The sequence below is a fragment of the Impatiens glandulifera genome, chromosome 8, assembly GCF_907164915.1.
Source record: "Impatiens glandulifera chromosome 8, dImpGla2.1, whole genome shotgun sequence".
NCBI lineage: Eukaryota > Viridiplantae > Streptophyta > Magnoliopsida > Ericales > Balsaminaceae > Impatiens > Impatiens glandulifera.
In genome coordinates, this window is record NC_061869.1 from 2,384,255 (window position 1) to 2,403,589 (window position 19,335).

A 19,335-nucleotide genomic window follows, 5' to 3' on the forward strand; every position below is an offset into this window, starting at 1 on the left:
ATATAAATGGAATCATACATGATGATGAGTCAAAAGCAAATGTTTTTGCACAATATAATTGTAATTATGTCAAAGAAAACCATTATTAAGATGTCATAGAAGTCCCCTTATATTGAGGAGTATTATAGTAAATTCTCATGATTTATTCTCGGTGTTTTTTTAAGTAAAAATTGAACTTCAAACTTATGATTTTTTAGATAAGACATTTTGTTCCTTAATTAAACTCTGAATTAATAAATTAAATATTAGAGATCCGAAAGTAATTAAATAATAATTTAAATTTGTATATGTTTTAAAAAATTAATGCATAAGCATGATCATAATAAATATAAATGGAATCATACATGATGAATTGACGATGAGTCAAAAGCAAATGTTTTTGCACAATATAATTGTAATTATGCTAAGGAAAACCATGATTATAATGTCATAAAAGTCTGGTATTGAGTAATACAATAAATTCTTATGCCTACTCATTGTCGCATGGATAAAAAGTAAGTTGAATCAGCAACTCACTTAATTTTGCAGTGTGAGGGTGACTAGTATTTGGAGTCTTTTGTAAAATATTATTGAGATTCATTGAGTGATGTCCGAGTCTTTAGGTTGTTACTGGGAAGTTTGGATTGATGCGGCTGATATGACAGACATATATATTTGAGTTATCATCTCAATTATTCTTTAGTGAATTGGTTGAAAAAAAAATCATCAAAAAATTTAATGATCGTAGTCGTACAATACATATCATTCATAATACTAATATTATGTTGTTTTCTGATATTCGTTTAGGAAAACATGTAGGGTCTGACAAGAAGTTAATCGTTTTCTTGAGAATTTACGAGCTCGATAATTTATTAAGTATTGTTTTTTTTATTTTTTATTTATTATTTTAATGTCATGTTTTGTCGTTATAGTTAAACGATTTTAATTTTTATTTTTAATATATATAAACCTTTTTCAAAAATAAAAATATAATAAGTTCTTTTATTCTTCCGATGGCTACATGCCGATTTCTTCAGAAAAAAAATGGGGAAGTATCATGTATCTACTATCATCACCCTGTTTATTTAAAGTGTTTTTTTTTATAAGATATTGGCAATGAGATTAATATATCAAATATCATATATCCAAACTAATGAAATAATAATTTAAATGTGTATATGTTTTAAAAAATAATGAAACTATTTTGCAATATTACAATTCATCATCATATTGGTACAATTAGAGGTGCCAATGAGACAGATTTTTGAAGAGGCAAACAATGCCAACCATTTTCAATGGTGTGCGAGATCGAAAAATGTTTTGGCGACACCGACTCTCCTTTTTCATTTCTTTCTCTAACCAACGCTCTTTCCTTCTCCTCAACCTCCGTCTTTGCCTCTCTTGCTTCGTCCCATCGTCCCTTCACTATGCCCTCGTTCACCTTTCTCCATACAAGAATCGAGTCCGTGCCCCACAAGCCCTATTTATCACAAGTTTACGTGGTAAAGCATAAGAACTCATGTTAAAGTCTTCAAATTAGTACATTGTACACATACAAAACTAAGATGTATATAAAATAACCTGTGGATCTTCCAAGGTAGGTGTCTTGAGCCCCGAAAGCACTTCTTTGGCATCATATACGACCCGCATACTTCCATTACTCACATCTTTGGCCGAGACAACTCCATCCCATCGACCACTAATCTCGTAAAGTGTTTTATTACTAGGTCGTAGAATAATCTTTCCTCTAACAGATCTTGAATTACTACCAAGAAAGAAACCACCTCCAAAAGTTAACCGAGCTTCAAGACCACTTTGTTCACATAAAACAGAGACATTACCCGACCATAAAACAGAAGGAACCGGTAGAAACCTTATAACAAGCCTAGGATGATTCATAACATAGTTTTCTCCATTGTTTAATAACTTCAATTCTCTCGTGCCAAGAACTTGAGTGTCTACTCCATTTCCAACAAATTTCGGGACCGAATAATGACAACCGATAATTTCGACTCTGTTTTTATCATCGGTCGCATGAAGAGCAGAGACAGGAGGGTGATGCGAAACTTGTTCGAGGAGAACGTTGAGAGATCCTCGTGAAATGTGATGTGTTTCGCCGAGGATTGGATTGTATGGAGCCACGCCAAATGGGAGAGACCGAAATGTCGATAAATTCCATGCGAGGACATTAAGGAATCTTTCAATTGGATCTTTTCCTTCGTTGCATTTTCCTATCATTTCCTTATTCACGCAACATACTGTTTCTCCATATATTTGAAGCATTGACTTTGGAATGTTAAACTCCGGCGGCAACTAATTAATTATATATAGTATTATAGTTAAGCCCGTCACAATATTGTATTAACTAATATACTTATTTAGGGTTCGAATTTGGATCGTTTTTGTCAAATAAATTCGAATTTTGAATTGTATCGCATGGGTCTCTAACTATTTAATCATTAAAGTTTTTTCATAAACGAATGAAAGACCGTTTTGTCAATTTAGAAAAAAATCTCAAATTGTTAAAATTTTAATAATTCGAGTCAACACAATTTAATGTTTCTGAGTCCTATTTTAATGAAAACGACCCAAATTTCAAATCCTAAATAGCAATTAGGTCATTGATATATTTAATTTAAATCTAAAATTTGAACTTACTTGGAAACTAATGAGGCTTGTTCCTGGTCGAATGTTTTTGACAAGGCTAAGGATTCGTCGGAGAAGATTGGGAGCTTTATATTGACGATCATCGGAGGAGGAGGAATCTTCGTCTAATCCTAACGGTGCCGTGATAACGACGTCATTATTTGTTATTACCTGTTAAATGTAAAACGTATCCGCATAATGTTTTATAAAATAAGATAGCAAAAGAATAATGTCATTATTTAATTATATATTTCTTTTTAAATAAATTTACAAAAGAGGTGGGGGAGCAATATTCTCAAGGCATCTAGTTGACTCATCCCCATTTGCAGTTGATTTTACAAGTTAAAGGCTAAAAAATATTAAGGATTAAATTAACAATCAAAATACTAAATTAATCATATTTTATTAAATTTATATATTTTAATCAATTAATCCAAATAATATATATATATATATATATATATAAAACTTACATCTTTATTAAATAATTTAACATAATCAAACATTATTTCTTTATAAGTCTCATTATTACATCATTCAATGTTTATTAATCAAAATACTAAAATAATTTTTATTTAAAAAATTAAAATTTATTTTATTATTATATATTAATATATTTTAAATCTTAAAAAACAAATCAAACTTAAAATCACCAACCATCTTAATTTTGAAAAAAAACCTAAATCCAAACAAGCCTCATCAATCTCATCTTTCCAAAAACTAATTAAAATAATATATTTTTTTTTATCAAAATACATCATTTTGGAATAAAGTAATATATTTTTATGAGTGATAAAGTAAAAAAAGCAAATATTTAAGAATAATTGAATAAATCTCTCTTCTTTTCATCTTCTTCTTGTTCTTGGTCTATCTAGATCTGAAACCTAATTAATGAAACTATATATCTCTTGTTTTCTCCGATCAAATGATCATCTATAACTATCATCATATATATATTAAGACATATGAATCATCATCTACAGCAAGCAATCAAGAGAGAGAAGATAAAGAAGAGAGAGAAACCTGTAGTTTCTGATCGGCATCCGCCTGATGATGGTGGTGGTGCATGCCGTGGTTGGTTGCCTGAGGATGAACAAGAGTACTTTTCATTTCCAAAAATCCAAAGATATCGATTTCTTCTAATTATTTATATAAATTACTTACATATATATCAATGAAATCAAATGAAATATTATATATATATATATAACATACATACATACATGAGTTGTATGTAGACAGAGAAAAAATCAAATTTAGGTCTTATTTGAAATCTCTTTTTTTTTTATAAAAAAATAAAGTGATTTATATTAACAAGGTTTTAAACTACCTTTTCTTCTTAATGAAAGATTATAAAAAATAAATAAATAAATCAAATGGGTTTTAAAAACAATAAACCCATTGTCTTAAATTCTATTTTTATTAAAAAAAAATTATATTAACAAGCTTTGTAGATATGAGAGGTTATATTAAATTCTTTAAGAAATAATTATTTATTTAATTTAAATTATCAAACAAAGTATTAATTTTTTCATTATATATTTATACTTTTTTTTAATAACTAAATTATTTGAAATATATAACCATAACAGAACAAGGACTATATGCCAAAACAGGTGAGGTTAGTACATTGAAATCATAAACTTCATCTTGTTTTTGCATTCAATTTCTTCTTCTTCTTGTTTTTTTTATATAATCTTTCACGTCTTACTATAAAAAATGAATTATTTCTAAACAAATAATTATTAATTTTCTTTTGGAAAATAATTTAATAAATTATTATTACATTTAACATTATTGAGTTTATATGTAAAATCAAAATAAAAGCAAAAAAGAAAGCATGCATTTGTCAAGTGATTTTAAAGTAGAAAAAGTTGTTGTGTTTTGTATATTATAAAAACTAATTAGCTAGCTAGTGTGGACGTAACTTTAGAATTTGTGTGTACTTTACTACTAAGTTTTCATATTAACCTAATATAAGATTCTCTATATAATCCTCTTTTTATCTTAATAGACCTCCCTAAGATCTTTAGATCGAGTCCGTTAGGCGTTAAGTTTTGCTCGTGACTATGTGTTTAACCCGCGGAGATTATTCAAAATATAGGATATGCGCCTAACCTGCGGAGATTATTCGAAATACGAAACTCATCGTTCTCAAAACGAAATTGGATTGAAGAAATTGGTCTGTCTGTTTGTTCCGACACTTCGAACATGGAAAGCCGTGTCCTTTTTCCATTTCAAATGTAACATGCTGAGAATGTTGAAAATAGATAACAGAAACAATAATGTATTTGTCTTGCTTGCTTTATTGAATGTCAGAATTTATTGTTAGAAAAAAAAAAAGTCACGCCGATGAATAAAGCAAGGTAATAAATAATAATAATAAATAGTCAAAAGAAAAACTGACATTAATAACAAGTGTTTGAGGTACTTGGAGATTCTACCTGTCACCAATTCCTAGCCGTTATGTTAAAACAAGCCCATTTACAAAAGTCACAATTTTCAATATTGGTAATTAAGATCAATTAATTAATACAAACATCTATTAAATATTACATTAATATTACAATTCGATATTGGGTACACAACAACAACAATACACACATTAATGTGGAATGAATAAGTAGAGACAGACATGAAAAAACCAATTCAAAATGTCAAAACTTAACAAAAAAAAACATCTCATGTCTGTCCTATGTTTAATTACCCATATATGTTACTTAATTATTCCCATCATCAACCATAAAGAATAGATATATTGAAAGAAGGAAAAAAACCCGATACCCTTAATGATAATAACCCATAGCAACTACCGGTATCCTCACCTTATGACCTCTACTTCCCTTCATCAAAACCTCTCCAAAACTATAAGAACCTGTAATAGATCTTACGGTAAGAGACACCGAGAATTTCCTAGACCTCCCCTGTCTCAATGTCATTGCTGGAGGGTCAGTCTCAATTGCCACTTCCGGTCCCATTCTAGCTGTGATCACGTAAGTTTCCTCTTCCTCTCCCACGTTTGTAACTGTCCTCGTAACTGTTTGAGTTCCAACAAGGCGAGCGATCGCGATTGAAGGAGTGTTTAGATTTGAAGGATGCCCCAGCGTGTAATTGCAGGGTGAATTTGTATAGTTTCTTATCTCGTGAACATCAATTCCGGGTATAGTACATAAAAACCCCAAATAGTCTTCATAACCTACAAACATATATACAAGTATAATTAGCCCATGCATTAATAATAATCGAGAATCTATCGAGAGAGAAAGAGAAAGGGCGAACCGGCATCGAATACGAGCCCAGGATCAAGAGCGGCTCTTGGATTGACATGACCACTCCCGTAGTCAAAAGGGGTTGCGGTAACAAGTGTCATGGTTTCTGAACCTGAATATTGTTGAGCTTGAAGAGGTCTCTCCGCTCTGTCCAATGTAGATGATGTCGTCATCAAGGCCGATTTAATGGCAGCAGGGCTCCAATGAGGATGTTTTTGTTTCACAAGAGCAGCTATCCCGGCTATATGAGGTGCCGCCATGCTAGTACCACATATCATTGCAAATCCTTCTCCTGTAACAAACCAAAAATCAAAACCGATATTTTATAACAAATTGAGGCAAAAATTATAAAGCCTTGTTCTATCTTGCAATATTTGGATAAACGTAGAAAATATACAAAATAACTTAAAGCCTTGTTCGAATTCGGGTCATTAAAATAACCCCAGTTCATGTTTAGGTCATGAATAAGTGGGTTATTTTCATATATAATTATTGGAAACACGTTGGTTGATGATTCGAATGAATGTGCATGAAAAGATGGTGGGTTTTCTAAGAATTATTTAAATAACTCAATCCGAACAAGGCCTAACTGCTTCATGAATAACATTGTAGTTATTAGCTTATAGAATAATTAGCAGTTAAAACTGCTAATTAGTTTAACTGCTACTAGATTAACCAGATTGTAACATTTTGTAACTCAATCCATTCGATAAGAAATAGAATACCCAGCTTACAGTTTCTTCATCATCAATATTTTACAATAACCAATACATTGTTTTCAAATAATCTTATTCAGTGTAGGTTATTGAAAATTGTCCGAGTAAAAAGACATTAGTGGTATTAAATTCAAATAACCAAGATCAAACTCAATCCTAAACAATGTTGGTACTAAATTCAAATAACCAAGATCAAACTCAAGCCTAAACAATGTTGAGAAAGAGAAACCAGACAATGTCGTACCTACATAGTTAGCTTCATCGGTTCCATTTGGTGACCAGGCAGACCAGATTAAAGAACCAGGAGCTAGTATATCAGGTTTAAGAATATCAGCATCCTCATAACTGTAATCTTTAACATTGGGCCCGCGTGAAGAAAAGATCGCTACTTGAGGTGCAGATCTGTGAAGTATTGGCAACAACCCATCTCCGATTTTCGCCACCCCATTGAAGTTTTCCACTCGCCCGGTCCAATCTCTTGACGTGGACATGTTGTAATAATCTATAAGCTCCTATAAGTATTGCCAAAACATATATAAACATCTATCAATCCAATACTATATAAAAAAGAAAAATTATTACCATTGATTTGGTGACATCTGTTATAAGAATCCCTGGAATTCCGGTAGGGACAGGATCGAACTTTGTTCCAGGAGAAATATTTTCTACAGCAAGAATAAATCCAGCAGCACCGAGACTCTTAGCTGTTTTGGCAACCATCTTGATTGATGCAGTCCCTACTACAAAGTTAAATGTATAACCGCAAACAAGAATGTTTCCTTCCACTAAATTTTTGTTAAAAACTTCCGGTCGCTGACAATCTGAAGCACTGTACTTCTTAAGCGAAGAATCAAGGAGGACGTCGTTCGCTGCAACCAGAATCAAGCTTCGGTTTCCATGTGTCGCAGCTGCATCATAATAACAAGATTATATTCTTCAATTTCAAAAAATCAAAGAGAAATCATGATACTTTTGTATTCAACTAATGAATTATGATGCATACTTCAGCGTCTCATTATAAATTCTGTAAGTCTTTTCATTATTAATACAAGATTCTTCCTTCTCGCAATATAAAAAAAACATACGTGATAATCCGAGTCCAGGCAAAATCTTTCCATTCCCTAGAAACAGATGGTTTTTGTAACGACGATCATCGACTGCTGCAGCTACAGTGGTTATCCATGGGCTATATGAAACTAGGGTTTTCGGGAAAGGACCTCCATTTCCAGCTGCTTGTACAACAAAGACTCCAGCTTTCACAGCAGCAAGAAGTGTAGCATCGAATGGATTTAAGAATGTCGTTTTTGTTGCAGTTGGTGGACTGTTTGCCCCGACAGAAAGATTTAGAATGTCCACACCATCATGAACAGCCTGGAAATCGTTAAAAATTCAAAAGTGAACTAAATAAAAAGAAAACTTTTTTGCAACAACGGGTAAACACCTGATCGATAGCAGCAACAACATCTGCAACAAATCCTCCAAAAAGCCTATAAATTGCTTTATAAACTGCAATCCTGAAATAATCAATTAAAGGAGCCCTTGTATCCTTCAGTCTCTACATTCAGAAGGAAAAACGCAGAATGAAAACTATAAATAAAAACATCACCTAGCGCGAGGAGCCATTCCACTCGCTTTCCCAAATGCAGATCCATGCATCCTCACAGGAATCCCATTATTACCAGCAGCAATAGCTGCTGTATGACTGTTTAAGAAATATATTAGGATTTGTCGTTTGGTTATAGGTGAATTGGCAAATTCAATTATGTTAACTCAAATTACCTTCCATGTCCATCTCCATCCAATGGAGATGCAAAATCAATACTAGGATTAAAAACCCCAGCTGCAATTGCAGCCGCAGCAAAATGCTGAGCTCCAATAATCTTTCCATTACAAAAACTCCTCTTGTTAACATGATCCACTTCACATTTCCCTCTATACTTTGGAACTGGCCCATACGGTTCAGTATTATGGGTAGAAAAGCTCGGATGGTGCGGATAAATTCCAGAGTCCACAAACCCTATAACAATATCTTCCCCAGCCCTATCGAATCCACCACCAGTCGGCCATACACCAGTAGGAAGTCCTAGAAACTGAGGTGTATGTGTTGTAAGTTTACTCACTTTCCAATCCTTTTCCACTGATTTCACACCCGGGGTTCGTCTAAGAGTTTCTGCCTACTAATGTAAAAAGAAAAACTTTAGGTTTTAAACAAACATGATTAGAAAAATCCTCCTAATGATTTTGCCATAGATTTCACCTGTTGATGAGAAATATGAACAGCAAATCCATTTATAAGATGTCGATAGCTATACAGTTTCGTGTAAGTTCCATGATCGAAAAGCATTCCTAGAAGCATATCATGTCTCTTCTCTAAATGTCTTGAATAGGATCTAACTGTCTCACTGAAAAATCAATATGTTCTAACATGAATCAAACTTCAAACCCTAAAAAACATATATATAACTTCAAAATTTTCTTTAAAATTCACCTGGTAACATCAATTTTCTGATCAGAATCAGAATCAACAGCAGTAGCTTCAAAACCTTCTAAATCCCCTTGATAACTAATCACAGGCTCTCCTTCAACAGTTACTATGTAAATCTCAGCTTTCCCCATTACAATTAAAGCTCCAAATAACAACATAAGAGCTTCACACCAAATCATAATGTTCATGATCCCCATATTGTAGAAGCTTATTCAGCCTTTTAACAGAGAACCCACAAATTTAAATGAAAAAAAAGCAGATGGGTAAGGGTAATTAATCGGTAGAATGCAAACTCAATCTAAGAAGAAGATGATACTGAATCAATTAAGATGGAGTGAAAGAGAATACCTTTACTCATGATCCAAGAAAGGAATCACTTAAGATTGACTATGAGTCTGTGAATGAATCATTTTTACATAACTTTTTCCTTGTCACCCATTATAAAGTAAGAGAAGGTTCAAGGAAAGCGGCCATAGCCGGAACTAGATGATGAATCTAGATGAGGAAGAGAAATGGGTTATTATTAATTAAAGCTGTTGAAATTAGTACTACTAGTCACTACTGAGAGTGAGTGAGCCTGTAATGTAAGGGCATGTTTGTAACAACAAAACAATATTTGAAGAATTTTGTAGATCTTGGCATCTTCCTCGGCCATGTCCAATTATAATAAATACATATATTATTGGGATAGATAAATAATTGTGAAAAATAGACAACTCATATCCAAATCTTTGGAAACAAATAAATATTTAATCACATTTATAAAGTTTAAAATATTTTATTGGTTGAAAACTTTTTTTTAATATTTTTATTATTGTTCTCAAATGATTATTCTCGTAATATTTTTGGTGTGTTTAATAATAAAGTAACACTCTTCTTTTTGTCGTTATACTTGTCATTTATATCATGTTGCATTAACTTATTTAAAAAACAAAAATTAATTTTCAAAACAATCGAAAAAAAATATATATGCAAAAGAACTTGTACTTTCTTTCATACACAAATAAAAATGCATTAAGTCGGCAAAAAAATATAGTTACAAGTTAAAATTACAATAGTGACATATGAATGAATTACGAATAATACAAAATAGCAACTATTGAATCGAATGACATCGATTGAATAAATAATTGTTCATATCCACATGTTATGATATTAAATAAATAATTCTATAAATGAAAACGTTTTGAGTTTAAGTGGTAAAGCAACAAAAGTAAGATGTCGTACTAGTTTACTTTAATTTAAAAAAAATAAATAAAAATAATAAAATAAAATTTTCTTTAAGAATACCTCAAAGTCATCTTCATACTAATGTAATTAATTAATTATAAACTAACATCAAAAAGCTCATTCTCTTCAACCAATTTTGTCTACTTTAATATTTTATTGAAATTAATGAAAAAGAAATGTCATTTTGATTCCATCCGAAAGAAACAAAGGAAAAAACATTTTGAAACTATAAAACAATAAGAAAGAAAAAAACAAAGTTATGTTACATTGACCAGTTCCTGTCTGTCACATGAGATATATAATTGGTAGTTAGTCCCCAAAATTTGTAAAAACTTTTACATTTACCACTCAAACTCTACTTTTAAGAAAAATTGAAAGAAAGTAGAAGAAAAAATAACATCGTCGAAACCTTTATTTGTCCCTCAAAACTATTATTGTTTATGCTCGGAAACAATCCTTCTTCGAGCAAGCGAACCAATCTCAATAATGTAATACCAAAAAATAGAATAAAATTAATTTTACCAAAACAAGGCACATGGTTGTTGCTACCATCTTTTTGGTAGTGGGTTGTGGTTGGTATGTATCGCCATCCTTTGTTTATACAAGTTAGTTTTATTGTGTCCAAAAAATTAAGAAGAATGGCTCAAGGGGCCATGATTGCTTCTATGGTGTAGGAAAGTGATGTTGCCCAGTCAGCTTTAAGAAGGAGACTCTGCAATGTTTGCATTACATCGTAATCTGGATCGAGCTTCTTTTGCCAACCCTGCAAATCATGATGCATACAAAAAATTATAAAAACCCTGTTTGATGATATGAGATATTTGCTTGTTTCGGGTATATTGATGATTTACAAAAGATTAGAAGGGTATTTTAGTTGATGATTTGATGATAGGATAACATTGTGTTAGGGTCTAAAATCAAGGCCTCGGTCCTAGAATAAATTCCAGCAACCTTTCTCGGCACCCGGTCTCGGTCCTAGTGTGCACATGGGCCAGATTTCTGTTTTATTGTTTTATTATTTTGTTTTGTTTTCTTTTTCTATTTTACAAACCGAATTCTGTTATTCTTTTGAAGTTGTTGTAACCGAATATTATGGGGCAAGACATCACCTATATAAGGCTGATCTTTCTTCCCCAAGGACCCATGAATAAAATAATGAAGATATGAACTTCTGCCATATTCATCTATTATTATTTACTATGGACTGTTTGGTATAGACCAACAGTATTTCTCTTCGCACCCTTGATTCTTCTATTCCCTCCCCCCAAATTCTCTATTGAAAACCTTCCGCTGCCCTTTGATTGTAGAATTTCACCGGTCTTATAGATCAAGAACGTGATTCTTGAACCCAAAACACACCTTACGAAACAAGTCGTAACATTCTTGGTATCAGAGCAAGACGATTCTCAAATGAAAGAAACCAGATAGCAGCAAAGATGGATGATCTTAAGACCCTACTCGAAGGGCTGACCCATCAATATGCCTCCATGAATGCTGCCCTGCGACAAAATATGACCGAACAAGCTGCCTTGCACAATGCTTTTCTGCCAAATATGAACAGAAGGTATGCTGCTGGAAAAAGTTTGACAGCCATTGAAAAAGGTGCGTTTAATAATGGCCAAAATCCCCGCACCCGACCCTATAATATTGCTTCTTGCTACCTTCCTCCAACCCGGCTCACAAATATTGATATTCCTGAATTTGATGGGACTGATTTGGAGGGTTGGCTCTTATTTGCCGAGCAAATCTTTAGGGAAAGCAAGACGAATGATGCCACAAAGCTGGACATTGTCCGCACTCACTTCTCAAAAGATGCAAGAACGTGGCATGAATCATATTTACGGAATCGCAACCATATGGAAGCATTGACGTGGCATAAATTCAAGAAAGATCTCTTTCTGCGATTCGGTCGCAGGCCCTTGTACAATGTCAAACCGCCGCTGCTGCCCAAACCATGCATTGATAACACGGTCTGGCCGAGCACAAAATGGGAGCTCAATCATAGGTGCAAATCCAGATTGTTCATGGCCCCGTTTAATCATCAAGAAGTCCAAGAAAGCGTTCAAGAACCCGTCCAAAAATCAGATTTTTATGATCCACCTTTGGTGCTTGAGACAAGGGACGAACGTGTCATTTTCTTGCACACTTTCTCGGTCCAGCAAGATGCCCCTCGGTCGCGGGTCAACATAATACAAGGCAGCCAGCTAAAAAAGGCCTTGGAAAATCATAATGTTGCTGCCACGGTACAAATAAAGAGCAAAAACGAATGCCAAAGTGTTTCACTTGTTTTGGAAGACGTTGCTGAAAATTTCCAAAAAATAATCAAAGGGCTAACCCAGCAACCCAACAACCGAACACCAGCCAGGAAGGTAGTCGGAAGACATGGCTATGTTGTTGCGCATGTGTTGCTGGTCTGGATAAAGGACTGGGCTTGGTTGTTTGAAGATATTCTAGAGTATGCCCGGAAGAAAAATGGCCCTTTTGCTACACTTGGCGTGCTGGGTCGAAAGAAGGACTGGTCGTGGAGCAGGAAGACCGAAGGCTTCTAAGAAATGCGGTCCTAAGACTCCAACACTTGCTGGACTTGCTGAAGTCCGACCGAATTCTTTGAAATATTCAGCATGCGCATGAGAGGCTCGGTAGACTCGGCAGACCACGGTCTTTTTCGTCGAGGGCGACGAATTTTGAAGGGGGAGATAATGTTAGGGTCTAAAATCAAGGCCTCGGTCCTAGAATAAATTCCAGCAACCTTTCTCGGCACCCGGTCTCGGTCCTAGTGTGCACATGGGCCAGATTTCTGTTTTATTGTTTTATTATTTTGTTTTGTTTTCTTTTTCTATTTTACAAACCGAATTCTGTTATTCTTTTGAAGTTGTTGTAACCGAATATTATGGGGCAAGACATCACCTATATAAGGCTGATCTTTCTTCCCCAAGGACCCATGAATAAAATAATGAAGATATGAACTTCTGCCATATTCATCTATTATTATTTACTATGGACTGTTTGGTATAGACCAACAGTATTTCTCTTCGCACCCTTGATTCTTCTATTCCCTCCCCCCAAATTCTCTATTGAAAACCTTCCGCTGCCCTTTGATTGTAGAATTTCACCGGTCTTATAGATCAAGAACGTGATTCTTGAACCCAAAACACACCTTACGAAACAAGTCGTAACACATTGTAAGATCTAGGTTATTGAAAATTTCAATCTATACAAAGAGCTCTTATCGTCTCTAACATGCAGTTGAATTGGGTGACCTTTTGTATTTTAGAACTAAAAGGAAGTTATTTGGGTGAAATGTGAAAAAGGGTATAAAAATATATAATGAAAAAAATTAATCATTTTGAAAAAAAGGAGAGGGGGCATATTGGTATTTTTAGTTAATGATTTAAATAACTTGATTGATGATTGGATTTTTGATTGGACAGTGAATTATTTGAAATTATTCTAAAACAAGATATACCCATCATGTATGACTTTTCAAATAATGAGGTGCAAGACTTGGTAATTTTACCTCAAGGACTAGTGTGGTAACCATTGCGGTGCAGACATTGCCGTCAATATTGACTTTATGTCGCCTAACTTGCTCAAGTACTTGATGCATGCACTCAGCAGGATGGACTATATCACCTTCTGCGGAGCCCCAGAAATCGAACGAGTTCTTCACCTCCTGTTATGAACATATTGATAATTAAGAATCATTCTAATATCCTTAGAACCACCTTACTATCAGATGCATTAATATTACCATTATGAATGCTTCTGGATTGGGGCAGTTCTGCTGCTTGGATAATCTGAGAGTACATTCTGCAGCAGTTTTTCCATCTCTACGGGCAACAGCCTTGAAGAACTCTAGTAAATTAACACGGTCACTTTTAGAAAGTTCAGCAGTCATGCCCACATCGAGGAAAATCAAGTGAGGCTTTGATTTGAATAGACTTCTCCTAATAGGCTTGTTTTGAGCTACACGGACAAGGATATTCCCAGGATGCATATCTGCATGAATAAAGTTGTCCACCTGAAGGAAGAAAGTAATTTACAAAAAAACAGTCAATAAATTTTTAAATCTGAACCTGTGTATGACTAAGGCCTTGATTTGGGTGATGAAAAGATGAGTTATTTTGGTGAAAATATGGGTTATTTGAAGATTATTCAAACAAAAACTTCTTTAATAAACCCAATCCGAACAAGGCCTAAGAGGGCACGAGAAAATATTTGTGTCTGCAAAAAGAAAACTATATAAAAACAATTAACCCACCAGAAGCATCTTCAGAAGTGCATTAGTTCCAATATGAGCAAGATAACTTTTAAGACGATCATGTCCTTGTAGTTCATCAATGTAATGTGACACACATTCCCCTAGTTCAAAAGTCTCAACTAAAACAGCAGGATGCACAAGAGGATAAACCGGCCTTGGAAAAGAGACATCCTTCCAACTACGAAAGTTATAGATAAATCGGCTCAAGTGGGCAGCTTCTCGAGCCAGATCAACTTGAGACATCATAAAAGTAGCAAACTGCTGGACACTCTCATCCAATCTTAACCATGAAAGTGCAGGAACAAACTTCGAACACTTTGCAACTAAATTAATTATGTCAAAGTCTCGTTTGATTGATTCGCCAACACCAGGATGTCTGACTTTCACTGCTACCACCATAGGCTTCATTTCACGACCCTGGTAACGATACCTCAAAGAGGCTCGATGAACTTGTGCAATGCTACCAGATGCTACAGGAGCCTCCTCAAAATCGTCAAACATATCAGAAAGCTTACGTCCAAAAGCATTTTCAACTGTTTTTTTCGTGTAAGAAAAACTATGCTCAGGAGCCTTCATGTGAAGCTTTGACAGTTCAGAACATAGATCCTGGGGGAAAAGATCTGGCCTTGTAGCAGCCCATTGACCCCATTTAATAAACGCTGGGCCTGCTCTTTCAAGTGTAAGATGAAATGTCTGAAGCCATACTTTTCGAAACCCCGGACCAAAAGAATCAGCAAAAGGAGCCATTATAACGCAAGGTGTGAACATAATTGACAAGTAAATAGCTCTAAGCAATAAAATAACTCCTTCGAAAGCAGAGAACAATACCGATGTAAGGAATAGATGTCCACTTTCAGCCCGTGTGTATAAAGTATCTCTCGAATAAAAGGGGTCTAACTCAGATGAGGATTGTGATAAAGCTATATTACCACTTGCCAAAGCAAATATACCAGGAACAACCATATAAGAGCGGCTAAGTGCCAAGCTAACAGCTTGGGCTATCTTATTTACAGGTATGGAGTTTTTGGGAGTTTTTGGTGTCATTTGTAAAAGCCTCCTCCAAGAAAATTGGGCATTGTGCCCAATTGTGCCATTAGGCGTGATAACAGAGAAGTTTCTGGAGAAAATACCATGTCTAAAGTTGGAAGAAACATACTGAGAATACAATCTGTAATGAGGAGAAGTTAATCCAGTTACATATGCTCCAGAAAACTTCTTTTCTTCATAGTACAAAGCCACCCGGTTTACACGAACAGAATGAACAACTTTCCTTACATTCCCAACAGACAAAAACCTACAATCGGTGGTAAAGAAAAGGTTTTTAGCAACCTTGAAGATTCTATTTGATCTATTCATTGTCCTGAAAATCATCTGCCTATCTTTCCTATGGTAAAATCAAGATTTGGGAAACTTCAACAAATCATAAAATTGACAGTTCAGTTATCAACCCAGTATTATATCAACAGTTCTAAGATCTGAAAGTTACAAACCTCGACATAACGATGGATTAGGGTTGAGAAGTATGGAGAATCATAGGAGTTTGAATCTGAAGCTCCTCCTTCACCGGCGCCGTCTTTGTAGCTGGGATATGTACGCCGGCGATTCCTGCAACAATGAAGCTTCTAGGTCTGACCTAGATGCGATAACCAGGAAAAAGAAGAAGAAGAATGAAGAAGAAAGAGGTGTGTCACTTTGTGAACCGGTCACTTTGATAACAATTTTCATGGTCAAAAATATAACATCATTTTATATCTAAATATTTTTTAAAATAATTATTTATCAAAATAAATAAAGATAAAACTGTTTTCCTTTTTTTCTTCCAAAATAATCTATAATAAATTTAATTTGAACTACAAGTTATTATTAAATTTTATTTGCTTTTAAATAATATAAATACTCATAACTAAAATACAAATTATTTTTTATAAAAAAGAAAAATCAAAATATATGACACATAATCCCCAAAATAAGTGTGACCTAATAATAACGGATTAGTCTTAAAATTCAAATTTTTGAGAAGATTTTGTTTTCTAAGATTCAATATGATAAATATGTTTTAAGTCTTAATTATTGGGATTATTGATTTTCAAAAAAAAAATAAGATGGTGGTTACATGATAAGTTTTGAAATCTAACCTAACATATTTACACAATTAGTGGAATCTTATATTTTCTTATTAATGACATTTTTTTCTTGTTTCCCTTTTCAAATTAATCAACAAATAGATGCATTATTATTTATTTATTAAAACTTTTATTAACATATATAATTTCTTTTTAAAAAACAAATGCTTACATTTAAATTTAATTTCCCAAATAATTTCATATATATAAATTTAATTTTAGTTTTCTAATAATGTTTTTATATCAAATTACATATACATGTTTTTTTTTAATTTGAAATTTATTCTATAAAATTATATATTTTTATATTTTTTAACTTAATAAATATTAAATAAGAAATTATATGTTTAAACAAAAATAATTAACTTTTATCTTTTATCTTTTATTTACTTTATGTTTACAAAAATGTTAAATCTTTCAAAATTTTAAAATAATTAATAGTGTCACCAGTGTTTTAAAAATTGTGTCGTCAATAAACTTTCATCATCATTTACAAAACAACGAAATGTTGAAAAAAAAAATCCTTAAATTCCGAATTTTGTAGTTTATTTCTCACAAAGTGAGTGACTATGAGGATTAAATTACCGAATTTACATGAATTTTTTTTCCAAGATCTAGTCGAGTCCCATCTTTTGGATGTTGGGATTAAATATTTGTTTGCAATTAAATTATGCTCCTAGGAAAATCAAGGTACTCTTATATGGAAAATCAAGAACAAATTGTATATGTGCCTGATTTTTGCAAATGCCAAATGGCATAACAAGTTAAAGTTTATCATTGCAGCTTTGCAGGCCTTGGCATATATATATATAAAATGGAAAACGAAAGAATAAATTTTAAAATAAGATAGATTGGCTTAGACTATGTTTAAATTAGTGTTTATATAGGATTAGAGGAAGCAACAATAGTTAGCATAACTGAAAATGGGAAAAGCAGGAACATGGATTCGAAACTTGATGCTAGGAAAAATTAAGACAGAAAAGCACAAGAAGATCAAAGATACACCCTTTTCTGAAGAACATTCTTCGACTACTCCTTCCATTTTTTCAGGAACCCCCAAGGAGAAACGGAGGTGGAGTTTCAGAAGATCGTCACCATCATCAAGAACAGAAAATGCAGCCCATAAGAGTACTAGATCATTTGACTCTGTTATTGTTAGTGAACAACTAACAGAAAATGTTTTATTTATGAAACATCAAAATGATCAAAAGAACAACTTTAGTACTGCTTATTCTTCTGCAACAAGGATTCAGGCAGCATACCGCGCTTATTTGGTATGTTGGGTATTCTTTTAATTAAAATTTGAAGTGGGAAGTGACTAGTAAACTAACAATTGTTTCAGGCAAGACGAGCTTTGAGGGCATTGAGAGGACTAGTGAAGTTACAAGCACTGGTAAGAGGTCACCTTGTAAGGAAAGGAACGAATGCAACTCTAAGGAGGCTGCATGCTCTGATTTCGATCCAAGTCAAGGCTCGAATCCAAAGAAGTCAGCTAGCAGCAGCAACAACTCAATACCTTATAAACAGTCAGAAGAAGAATGTTGAAATATTGCAGAGGAGGAGTTACCAATTATTATATGATGATAATGATTTGCCTAATTATATGTCTAATACAGAATCTTCAAAAGCAAAAAAGGACAGCAGCAGGTCACATAGCGAACCTAAACAACGGCCCATCAAAGAAAAGAAGACCAAAAGATCTATGTCAAATAACAGGATCCAACATTTTCAACCGCTCAAGACCGCATGCCCATAATATCCATGGCCAGAAACAAAAGGATTCATTGTACTGGGCTGAACAGCCCAAAAATATTACCTTTACAAGTCTATATTTTAACTTTTTTTTCAAATAATAATAATTATACTAGTTATCTAGTGGTTAGCATGGTAAATTTATCATATCATATTTTAAGTTAGATAATTTCCATTAATATATATATATATATATATTTTTCCAATGCTCACCTCAATTTTTTTTTTTAAATCCAACATAACTCTAATTTCACTGTTTTCATCTTATTTAATTAGTATTTATTGGTGGTGATTTTGAATATGTTTTATTGAGTTTGAAAAGAGAAATAGTTTATATATAGGTGAGAATTGAGGGTGAGAGGTAGGGATTGAGTTTTTGGTTTTTCTTTAGTTTTAATTGAGTTTGAATAAAAATATTGCGTGTAGAAATGCACATAAATTTATTAGTTAAATAAATTTAATACAATAAAATTATTTTTTTAAATAATTAAAATAAAAAATAAATACATTTGTAGTTACTAAATTCAAATAAAATTATTTTAATCAAAATTACAATTTTGATAAAAAGAAATAAACGATTTTTTTAAAGTTAAATATTAATTTTTTTAAAAATAATTAAATTAAAATATTAAATAAACAGTTTTAAATTATAAAAATTAAAATATATTTTTTAAATAATAAAATAAAATTCATAATATAATAAAAAATAAAACCAAAATAAATGTAAATAGAATACAAATTATAAAAATAAATAAATTTAATACATAAATATTATTTTTAAATAATTTTAAATAAGAAAATATAATTTAAATTTATAATAAAACAATTCAAATAAAATTAATATATATATATGTTTTAAATAAAATATTTTTAA

General features: G+C 32.7%; 4 protein-coding genes across 4 annotated transcripts; 1 reads left to right on the top strand and 3 right to left on the bottom strand.

Annotated features, from left to right (window-relative positions):
* Nucleotides 1-1,127: 1,127 nt before the first annotated feature.
* LOC124911709 (oxysterol-binding protein-related protein 4C-like) lies at nt 1,128-3,735 on the bottom strand. The gene is made up of 4 exons (XM_047452218.1): nt 3,649-3,735; nt 2,638-2,796; nt 1,561-2,292; nt 1,128-1,459 (listed from the first exon to the last, which is right to left on the bottom strand). The coding sequence occupies exons 1-4, from the start codon at nt 3,733-3,735 to the stop codon at nt 1,205-1,207; spliced, it is 1,233 nt and encodes a 410-aa protein (XP_047308174.1). The 3' UTR covers nt 1,128-1,204.
* Nucleotides 3,736-5,150: 1,415 nt separating this feature from the next.
* LOC124912041 (subtilisin-like protease SBT2.5) lies at nt 5,151-9,610 on the bottom strand. The gene is made up of 11 exons (XM_047452597.1): nt 9,444-9,610; nt 9,099-9,312; nt 8,868-9,012; nt 8,390-8,784; nt 8,217-8,312; nt 8,052-8,124; nt 7,696-7,981; nt 7,193-7,518; nt 6,855-7,122; nt 5,905-6,186; nt 5,151-5,821 (listed from the first exon to the last, which is right to left on the bottom strand). Exons 2-11 carry the CDS (start codon nt 9,290-9,292, stop codon nt 5,412-5,414), a joined length of 2,475 nt encoding a protein of 824 aa, XP_047308553.1. The 5' UTR covers nt 9,293-9,312; nt 9,444-9,610; the 3' UTR covers nt 5,151-5,411.
* A 1,105-nt stretch (nt 9,611-10,715) lies between these two features.
* LOC124912042 (probable serine/threonine-protein kinase abkC) lies at nt 10,716-16,283 on the bottom strand. Its single transcript, XM_047452598.1, has 5 exons — nt 16,077-16,283; nt 14,587-15,880; nt 14,077-14,346; nt 13,843-13,998; nt 10,716-11,088 (listed from the first exon to the last, which is right to left on the bottom strand). The coding sequence occupies exons 1-5, from the start codon at nt 16,082-16,084 to the stop codon at nt 10,969-10,971; spliced, it is 1,848 nt and encodes a 615-aa protein (XP_047308554.1). The 5' UTR covers nt 16,085-16,283; the 3' UTR covers nt 10,716-10,968.
* LOC124911711 (protein IQ-DOMAIN 19-like) lies at nt 16,109-18,465 on the top strand. Its single transcript, XM_047452220.1, has 3 exons — nt 16,109-16,268; nt 17,760-17,983; nt 18,052-18,465. Exons 1-3 carry the CDS (start codon nt 16,109-16,111, stop codon nt 18,463-18,465), a joined length of 798 nt encoding a protein of 265 aa, XP_047308176.1.
* The last annotated feature ends 870 nt before the right edge of the window (nt 18,466-19,335 follow it).

Excerpts from the sequence above, each read along its gene's own strand:
- LOC124911709 (XM_047452218.1), bottom strand. The coding sequence starts at position 3,735 with ATGAAAAGTACTCTTGTTCATCCTCAGGCAACCAACCACGGCATGCAC. Across the intron at positions 2,797-3,648 it reads ATGCCGATCAGAAACTACAG|GTAATAACAAATAATGACGT; the intron begins GTTTCTCTCTCT and ends TACATTTAACAG. Across the intron at positions 1,460-1,560 it reads CTACCTTGGAAGATCCACAG|GGCTTGTGGGGCACGGACTC; the intron begins GTTATTTTATAT and ends TGTGATAAATAG.
- LOC124912041 (XM_047452597.1), bottom strand. The coding sequence starts at position 9,292 with ATGGGGATCATGAACATTATGATTTGGTGTGAAGCTCTTATGTTGTTA. Across the intron at positions 8,125-8,216 it reads GGAATGGCTCCTCGCGCTAG|GATTGCAGTTTATAAAGCAA; the intron begins GTGATGTTTTTA and ends TGATTATTTCAG. Across the intron at positions 7,519-7,695 it reads GCCTGGACTCGGATTATCAC|CTGCGACACATGGAAACCGA; the intron begins GTATGTTTTTTT and ends ATTATGATGCAG.
- LOC124912042 (XM_047452598.1), bottom strand. Across the intron at positions 13,999-14,076 it reads ATCCAGAAGCATTCATAATG|GAGGTGAAGAACTCGTTCGA; the intron begins GTAATATTAATG and ends TGTTCATAACAG. Across the intron at positions 11,089-13,842 it reads TTACCACACTAGTCCTTGAG|GGTTGGCAAAAGAAGCTCGA; the intron begins GTAAAATTACCA and ends CATGATTTGCAG.
- LOC124911711 (XM_047452220.1), top strand. The coding sequence starts at position 16,109 with ATGGAGAATCATAGGAGTTTGAATCTGAAGCTCCTCCTTCACCGGCGC. Across the intron at positions 16,269-17,759 it reads GAAGAATGAAGAAGAAAGAG|GAACCCCCAAGGAGAAACGG; the intron begins GTGTGTCACTTT and ends CCATTTTTTCAG. Across the intron at positions 17,984-18,051 it reads CAGCATACCGCGCTTATTTG|GCAAGACGAGCTTTGAGGGC; the intron begins GTATGTTGGGTA and ends CAATTGTTTCAG.